The sequence below is a fragment of the Carcharhinus amblyrhynchos genome, chromosome 4 (genome assembly GCF_965287045.1).
Source record: "Carcharhinus amblyrhynchos chromosome 4, sCarAmb.v2.hapA, whole genome shotgun sequence".
In the NCBI taxonomy this organism is placed as follows: Eukaryota; Metazoa; Chordata; class Chondrichthyes; order Carcharhiniformes; family Carcharhinidae; genus Carcharhinus; species Carcharhinus amblyrhynchos.
Genome location: NC_137327.1, coordinates 100,413,264 through 100,423,180, shown reverse-complemented (window position 1 = coordinate 100,423,180; position 9,917 = coordinate 100,413,264). Strand labels below are relative to the sequence as shown.

General features: G+C 43.3%; 1 protein-coding gene across 2 annotated transcripts in view; it reads right to left on the bottom strand.

Moving 5' to 3' along the window:
* LOC145342251 (calmegin) overlaps positions 1-9,917 on the bottom strand; it is a 69,050-nt gene that overhangs the window by 32,211 nt on the left and 26,922 nt on the right. The window contains exon 15 of one of the 2 annotated variants that reach the window (XM_080187659.1): positions 8,677-9,035. The exons of the other annotated variant lie outside the window; for it this stretch is intronic. Coding sequence (XP_080043785.1) covers positions 8,958-9,035 — 78 coding nt within the window. The 3' untranslated portion in view covers positions 8,677-8,957. Of the gene's footprint in view, positions 1-8,676; positions 9,036-9,917 lie in introns of those variants that run through there. 2 annotated transcript variants of the gene reach the window in all.

Genomic DNA, 9,917 nt, shown 5'->3' with positions numbered 1-9,917 from the left:
TCCAGAGATCTTGGGATCTTGGAGGTGCTGTTGAAGGAGGCTTGGTGAGTTACTGTAGTACATCTGCCACTGTGCGTCGGTGGTGGAGGAATTGAATGTTTATGGAAGAGTTGCTAATCACGCAGGCTTCTTCACTCTGGCTGGTGTCAAGTATTTTGAATGTTGTTGGAGCTGCAGTCATTTAGGCAAGTGCAGAGTATCCTATCACATTCCTGACTTGTGTAGTTGGTGGACATGCTTTGGGAAATAAGGTGGTGAGTTATTAACCACTGGATTCCTAGCCTCTGACCTGCTCCTATAGCCTATATGGATAGTCCAATTCAGTTTCTAGTCGATGTTGATATTGGGAGATTCAGCAATGGTAATGTCATTGAAAGTCAAGGGATGATGGTTAGATTCTCTCTTGAGATGGTCATTGCCTGGCACTTGTGTGGCATGAATATTACTTGCCACTTGTCACTCCAAGCCTGGACATTATCAGGTTTTGCTACATTTGAGCCTGGACATTATCAGGTTTTGCTACATTTGAACATGGACTGCTTCAGTATTGAGGAGTGATAAATAGTGCTGAACAATATACAATCATCAGCGAACATTTCCGCTTCTGACCTTATGATGGAAGGAAGATCATTGATGTAGCAGCTGAAGGTGGTTCGGTCTAGGACGTGGGGACTATTAATCCAGAAACTCAACTAATGTTGTGGGGACTCGAATTCGAATCCCACCATGGCAGATGGCGGAATTTGAATTCAATAAAAAAAATCTGGAATTAAGAATCTACTGATGACCGTGAAACCATTGTCGATCGTCAGAAAAACCCATCTGGTTCACTGAAGCCGTTTAGGGAAGGAAATCTACCATCCTTACCCGGTCTGACCTACATGTGACTCCAGAACAACAGCAATGTGGCTGACTCTCAATTACCCTCTAAGGGCAACTAGGGATAGGCAATAAATGCTGGCCAGCCAGTGTGCCCATGTCCCATGAATGAATAAAAAAAAATTATACTGAGGAACTCCTGCAGTGATGTCTTGGAACTGATATGATTGATATCACTGCAACCATTTTCTTTTGTGCCAGGTATGACTCCAATCAGTGGAACGTTTCCCCCGATTCCTATTGACTTCAGTTTTGCTCAGGCTCCTTAATGCCATATTCAGTCACATGCTGCCTTGATGTCAAGGGCAGTCACTTACTTCAGTTCTGGAATTCAGCTCTTTTGTCCAGATTTGAACCAAAGCTGTAATGAGATCAGGAGCTGGTGACCCTGGTGAAACCCAAACTGGACGTCACTGAGCAGGTTATTGCTGAGCAGCTACTGCTTGATAGCACTGTTGATGACCCCTGCCATCACTTTACTGATGATCGAGAGTAGACTAATGGGGCGGTAATAGGTCAGATTAGATTTGTCTTGTTTCTTGTGTACAGGACATAGCTGGGCAATTTTCCACATTGCTGGGAAGATGCCAGCATTGTAACTGCACTGAAACAGCTTGGTCAGGGGTGACAAGTTCTGCAGCACAAGTCAGTACTGTTGCCGGGATATTATCAAGGCTCTTATCCTTTGCATTATCTACTGCCTTCAGTTGTTTCTTGAAATCATTTGGAGTAAATTATATTGGCTGAAGACTGACATCTGTGATGCTGGGGACCTGAAGAGGAGGCTGAAATGGATTAACCGCTTCTGGCTGAAGATTGTTGCAATGCTTCAGCCTTCTCTTTTGATGTGCTGGGCCCCCCCCACTAATTGAGGATAGGGAATTTTTGTGGAGTCTCTTCTCCAATTAGTTGTTTGATTGTCCACCACCATTCACAGCTGGCAGTGACAGGACTGCAGAGCTTTGACGTGATCAGTTGGTTGTGGAACTACTTAGCTTTGTCTATCGTGTAATGCTTCTGCTGATTAATATGCATTTGGTCTTGTAACTTCACCAAGTCAGCACCTCAGTTTTAAGAACGTCTGATGCTGCTCTTGGAATAGCCTCCTGTACTCTTCACTGAACCAGGATTAATCCCCGAGCTTGAGGGGAGTGTTAGAGGTGGGGGGAATAAGTCAAGCTAAGACATTACAGGCTGCACATAGAGCAGTGTCCCCTGAACGCACAGTTTTGAACTGCTTGATTTGGTTTGAATCAGTCTCAGTCAGCATGGTGGCAGTGCCACACATCACAATAGATGGTGGGGCAATACTCCCAAAGAAAACCCAAGTGCCCAATGGGCTGAATATGGGAGCTTTTCCCACCTCTTTTTGGGTGAGCTGAGTGGAATGTATCTACAGGACTCTTGTGCAACACAGAGTCTGTAGCGTGACAGTCTGTAACATAATGGCAGAGCTTGAACCCACCACAGAGGCTGACATCAGCATGCTGAGTGGGCCACAGCACATACGCTGATCTGTTAGTGGCAAGATCTATGCATGCACACTGGGACCCCCCATTGCCAAGCTCCTGATCACCGGCCTTCTGATTACTTCCCAGGCACCCTCCCCCTCCCAATTACTGGCTTCCCAACCCTCTCCCCCTCTCTGATCTCCAGCCTCCATGATCCCCCCTTCCCCACGAACAGCCCTGATCCCCTGCCCTGCCCATGTCCCTCCCTCCCCAGCCCCCCCAACGTCCAGCCTGATCCCCCCTCTCTCCCAGCTCTACCGATCTCTAACACAGAGTGCGCTGCGGGTCTATTAATGTTCTATTGTGATGAGCGAGAGTCCCACCCAAAAGCGTGTGTGCGGATTGCCAACTACCCCTTCAGCTTTTATGTCTGAAAGTACAAGAATTGGTCAATTAGTCATCACCAGATGGGTTACTGGCCAATAACATTCCTGGAAGGGCTTGTCCAATGGGCTATTGAGGCTGGGACATCCAGGCACAGAGTTGGTTGGCTTTGACAAGGAAGGAGGTCACTGCCATTCATTTAAATGGACCCCTGGCACAGGACTATATCAGCTGCACCAGGGATCTTCATTGACAGAGAATAAGAAGAGTTCTTTTGCTAAATACAAGTTTTTGGAAACTTTACCAGAAGTGAGTGAAAATTGTTTATTTATTTTGGACTCGTTACTGATGGGAAACTTTCAGGATCTTTGGCAGTGAAGTCAAAGTCTTGAAACGTAATTGAAGCATAACCCTGATGAGTCTGATGTATTTAAGGAGAAACAAAGCATCAGACTTCTAGCTTTCTGTTTTTCTCTACAGATGGCCAGGGGTTCAAAGACAGGACAAGAAGGAATAAGGAGGCTGGAGTGACGTTCATCTCCAGGTCCGTATGCTGCAGGCTGTGTTATGCTATTCAGGTCTCCAGAAGCAGCCTGAAATGACAGTGATGCAATGAAGTTTAGCACCAACATGGCTTTCAATGCCACAGGCATCACATGCTCTCCCCAGGCAATCTGTGGGGCAAGCATGTCAAGCAGAGATGTCACCATGGCTCCTGAAAAGCAAAGTTTCCGCAGGCACTAACTCAATCATTTGCAAACTCTTTATACAGGATCGGCAGGTATAGCCTCTGCCTGCAACCCTCTGCTTATTGTAGTTTGCCTTCTGTAGCCCCTTGCTCCCCTGCAAGTTGGCCTCCTTCATCCACTTGCTGTGGCTCCTGTCCCTATTCAGTTTGCCTCATCCCTTTCTTTCTCAGTTTGTCTCTGGAGGAGGAATTCCATGAGAATACACTATTCCCGTTTTGGACTCTGTAACATCACGGCAGCATTGTTACTATGTCCATCACTTTGAAGACCTTATAATCATCAATACCCCTGATATTGTCCAGAGATTCATGCACTTCAAAGGTTAGTTAGTGAAAAGTTTGTCAGCAGCCTCATCTGCTAAATTTAGGTATAAACCCATGTCCAGTCTTTATGTTCATTCTTTCCACGATCAGAAAAAAAAACAATGTTCCCACCTGGATATTTTATGTGCAGGCAACGTATTACAGCAACAGGGATGTATAATTGCAGTTGGTTGGACTGCTAATATGCTTAAAATGATCATTAATTGCTCATTTCAAAAGAGTGCAATGGCTCTTGATTCAGAGCATGCTAGCCCACAGTTGTATTGCTGAGTTTGTGACCTGATGTCATCATGTTGGATATTATGCTTCCTTGGCACTAGAACAGCCCATATTTGGAGGGTAAAATTCAGTCCAGTGTAGGCAGTCTGACTACAGAGCACTATATAGGATACGCATGACATTCTGCAACTTTAAAAAAAATTCATATACGGGAAGCGGCATCACTGGTTAGACCAGCATTTACTGTCCATCCTTGGTGTTCCTTAAGAAGGTGATAGTAAGCTGCCTTCTTGAACCACTGCAGTTCCTGTGGTCTAGGTACACCCAGTAAAAAGTCTGACAACACCAGGTTTTAGTCCAACCGATTTATTTGATAATAGACTCACAAGCTTTCGAGGTTTCCCTCTTCGTCAGGTGAATGGAGAGTTCTGGCCTCAGACAGAGCATATAAAGCACAGACAGTTTAGAGATTACTGATTAGAATGCAAATCCTTACACCTAACCTGCTGTTCAAGACCTGAAGTAGCTGACAATGTGAGTGGAAGGAGCACTGATCACAGGTTACAGAGATGTGTATTGTCTCCAGACAGTACAGTAAGTGAGGTTTTGCAAACCCAGGCAAGTCACGGGGGTTACAGATAGTGCGACATGAACCCAAGATCCCTGTTGAGACCATCCTCATGTGTGCAGAACTTGGCTATCAGTCTCTGTTCAGCGACTCTGCGCTGTCATGTGTCATGAAGGCCGCCTTGGAGAATGCTTACCCGAAGGTCAGAGGCTGAATGCATATCATTGATGAAGACGAACATCTCGCCAGGGCTATCCCCACACCCCCACTTCTTGCCTTCAGACAACCACACAACCTCAAACAGACCATTGTTCGCAGCAAACTACCCAGTCTTCAGGAGAACAGTGACCACAATTCCATACAACCCTGCCACAGCAACCTCTGCAAGGCATGCCGGATCATCGACATGGATACCATCATCACACGTGAGAATACCATCCACCAGGTACATGGTAAATACTCTTGCAACTCGGCCAACATTGTCTACCTGATACGTTGCAAGAAAGGATGTCCCGAAGCATGGTACATTGGGGACACCATGCAGACGCTATGACAACGGATGAATGAACATCGCTCGACAATCACCAGGCAAGACTGTTCCCTTCCTGTTGGCGAACACTTCAGTGGTCATGGGCATTCAGCCTCTGACCTTCAGGTAAGCATTCTCCAAGGCGGCCTTCACAACACACGACAGCGCAGAGTCGCTGAACAGAGACTGATAGCCAAGTTCTGCACACGTGAGGACGGTCTCAACAGGGATCTTGGGTTCATGTCGCACTATCTGTAACCCCCGTGACTTGCCTGGGTTTGCAAAACCTCACTTACTGTACTGTCTGGAGACAATACACATCTCTGTAACCTGTGATCACTGCTCCTTCCATTCACATTGTCAGCCACTTCAGGTCTTGAACAGCAGGTTAGGTGTAAGGATTCGCATTCTAATCAGTAATCTCTAAACTGTCCGTGCTTTATATGCTCTGTCTGAGGCCAGAACTCTCCATTCACCTGACGAAGAGGGAAACCTCGAAAGCTTGTGAGTCTATTATCAAATAAATCGGTTGGACTAAAACCTGGTGTTGTCAGACTTCTTACTGTGTTTACGCCAGTCCAACGCCGGCATACCCACATCATGTCTAGGTACACCCACAGTGCTGTTAGGGAGGGAGTTCCAGGATTTACAGCCAACAACAGTGAAGGAACAGAGATATATTTCCAAGTCATGGTGGTGAGTGACTTGGAGAGGAACCTCCAGATGTTAGTGTTCGTAGGTATCTGCTTGTCCATCTAGATAGTAGAAGTTGTGGATTTGGAAGATACTATCTAAAGGAACTTTGAGTTCCTGCGATGCATCTTGTAAATGGTACACATGGCTGCCACGGTTCGTCACTGGTGGAGGGATTGACTGTTTGTGGCAGGACTAACAATCAAGAGGGCTGCTATGTCCTGGATGGTATCAAGATTTCTCAGTATTGTTGAAACTGCACTCATCCAGACAAGTGGAGAATATTCTGTCACACTCCTTACTTGGACCTTTTAGGTGGTGGACAGGCTTTGGTGATTCAAGAGTTGAGTTACTCATTGCAGGCTTCCTAGCTTTTAACCTGTACTGGTGGCCACAGTATTTATGTGGCTAGTCCAGTTCAGTTTCTGGACAATGGTAACCCCTGGATGTTATAATGGGTGGTAAATAGGTCATTTGTAGAATATCCATCTGCCTGATATTGCAAAGGAAACTTTATCCATTTGAAATCAAAAGTGGTCAGCCTAGTTTGTGTTTTGTGTCACTGGAATTAAAATGCACCCTAAACTCATGGAATAACAGAGGTTGAGGGGCAACCTGACAGAAGTCTACAAAATTATGAGAGGCATGGACAGAGTGGATAGTCAGAAGCTTTTTCCCAGGGTGGAAGAGTCAATTACTAGGGGGCATAGGTTTAAGATATGAGGGGCAAGGTTTAAAGGAGATGTATGAGGCAGATTTTTTACACAGTAGTGGGTGCCTGGAACTCGTTGCCAGGAGAGGCAGTGGAAGCGGATACAGTAGAGACTTTTAAGGGACATTCTTGACAAATACATGAATAGGATGGGAATAGAGAGATACGGTCTTCGGAAAGGTAGGGGGTTTTAGTTAAGTCGGGCAGCATGGTTGGTGCAGGCTTGGAGGGCCAAAGGACCTGTTCCTATGCTGTAATTTTCTTTGCTGTTTGTTCTAAACCACTTCTCCTACATAGTTGAGAAGAAAGAATCCTAATAAATGTGCAATGACAAATCTACCAGTCCTATTAATAGTAGGGCTGATCAAGCATCAACAGAACCCTCACTAGCTGAGATATTGGATTCGTGAGTTAGCCATAGGTCACTAACTCATTTTTATGCTTTCATCACCAGAAGTGTCAGCTTGAAGCCATCTTATCAAATGTGACAGATACTGGTCTGAGCCCTCACTAGATAGTTTGGAGGTGCTAGGGTCTCCACATAAGCAGGTCTGATGAACACCATAAGATTAAACATAAGATATGTGAATGTGTTGCCACATTTTCCTAAGTACACCACAGATACCATAGCCTAGTGAATATGGTCACACGAATTTGTGTGGAATGCCATTAGCAGTTGTTGGGTCTACGCTGCAGAATAATAGTGCTACTAAATCCAGAAAATACAAATATATATTCTTGCACCTGACCTTAAGGAAACACTCTCCAGAAGCTGATGTTCTAGTTTTTGAATTTTCTTGTGACCTTTCATTGTTGTAGAAGAACTTGAAGACGACTGTGCATGCTAGCACCTTTATATTTCAACTTTAATCCTGCATACTAGGCTTAATCCTAACCTCTCACCACCTGCTTAAAAAAGTCCTTCTGGAGGGCTTTGCCAGAAATATGTGCCCACTATGAAGTTAGCCACTATGAAATGCTGAACAATGTGTTGGATGCAAGCCAAGAGCTTTCCTTTCCTCCAATTATTTTTGATTCGCACCCCACCCACAAATATTCACCGACACACAGTAGCAGCAATGTGTACCATCTACAAAATACACTGTAGAAATTCACCTCACACAGCATCTTCCAAACCAACAACCACTATCACACCATCTAGAAAGTCAAGGACAGCAGATATATGGCAGCATCTCCACTTCAAGTTCCCCTCCAGGCCACACACCATCCCATCTTGGAAATATATTACTATTCCTTCACTGTCACTGGGTCAAAATCCTGAAACTCCCTCCCCAGTAGCACTGCGGGTGTACCTACACCACACGGTTCAAGATGACAGCTCGCCATCACCTTTTCAAGGGCAATTAGAAATGGGCAATAAATGCTGGCCCGATCAGCAATGTAGGCATTGCCTACATCCCATGAATGAACTATTCATGTATTTGTCAAGAATGTCCCTTAAAAGTCGCTACTGTATCCGCTTCCACTACCTCCCCCTGATTGCCTACATCCCATAAATGAAATGTAAGAAATAGTAATTCTATAACTGTGGTAGAGCAGCATTAGAGTGTGGCTAATTGAGCTGAAAATGACATACAGATCACAGAGGGTGTTATTACAAATTAATAAATCAGAACCTTTAGGATTATCCGTGGTAGTTACCATATCATTGTAGTAAGAATTCATTTTCAGCAATTTCAGATACTGCACCTTTTCTGAATGATCATAATTTTTTCCAATATTCAAACCCAGTGTTTCAATCCAGACTGTGACAGGCAAATTCTGGTAAAGCAGTAATAGTCCAATATGAAGTTTGTTGCTTCTTGAGCAACATACCAACCACAAATATTTGATTTTTTATAAAACATGTAGTTATCTTTTCAAAAAAGACTGCATACTTGCAGGGAGACAATTTTAGTAGTGCAAATATGAGATGGTTATGGTACTGAACTTGTATAAGTTAGAATTCTTGAAAATGAAAATAAACAAGGCAGCATTTTACCATAAGGAGCAGATGAATCCACTGACAGATGTAGTCTGGGTTACTGCACTGAAGAATATTTAGTATCATTATGTTCAGGAAGCAATACATAACTTGGATCATAATCTGACCTGAGACTAGCTGTTACTGATTTTATTACATCCAAATAAAAGCAACTGCATCTCTCATTTCAGTGAATACAAGAAAAATGTTTTATTTTATCATAAGTTATAATAATGTGGAAGAAAAGATTGTCTCTTTCCACTATTTATAGAAAACTTACAGATACGAATTTTAAAACACACTTAAAATATTGCTGCAAATTAAAGATGAGTGTCTTCCTCCAATGTTGCACACTGTGTTCCTAACTGTAATGTCCAAAGATTTTCTGTTAAACACAGGTCAGGCTGACAATTGACTGCTTTGTGTAAAAGTTCATCTTTTTGAAAAGCACAAGTCCAGTTGTTCATTATTTTGGGTTTGTCTTGCGATATCGCACAGTCTCTGTGGTAACCTGACCTGGATCTGGTTCACCACCTCCTTGTGCCTGCAACCACAATTTATTCTGTAAGCACCTTTGCTGCATTTACTTCATAAACATGAATGCACACCTGCTTCCACTTCAGTGAATTATTCAGATTTCCCTTCTATTAGAAATACTACTAAATGTTGAAAACAATGCATTGTCTGCTCATTTCTTAGAATATGAAACTACGGTGAAAGTCACAAATCAGGTTGTTCTATTTTAGGGAACTGAGAGATGGTATGGTCATCATTTGGGGCCAGGTCCCACAATCAACCTCAGTTCTTGGGGCTTAAAGCTTTTGCAAAAAGGAATTATTATAAATGCAGCTTGTTCATGATTCTGTATATTAATTAGAATTGGCTCAAACATAACTCCTGAATCTGTTTCTTTTAAATAGCTGTCAATTAGATGATAACAGTGGCTCAGTGATATCATTCTCACATCTGCATCAGAAGATTGTGGGTTCAAGCCTCACTCCAGAGACACAAACATAAAATCTCAGCTGATACTTTGGTGCAGAACTTAGCAACAATCTCTCTATTTTTTTGTGCATAGCCTTTTAAATTATATTGTGTGATTACTTAAAGGGACTGATTTGTGCTAAGAAACCACTGGGTTTCTGCATAGCTGCTCAGCTTAGAGCAAACATTGGTACTGAGGGAAAGCTGCACTTTTGGATTTGGCATTTTCAAATTAGATGTTAAACTGAGACTCTTGAATGGGAGTAAAAGATTCCATGTCACTGTTTGAAGAGAAGCAAGGGAGTTCTCCCATATCCTGGTCAATATTTATCTAACCAATGTCAGTAGAACAGACTATCTGCTAATTACCACATATCTGTTTGTGGGAATGTGCTGTTCGTAAATTATTTTCTGTATTGTATCAATGACTACATTTAAATTT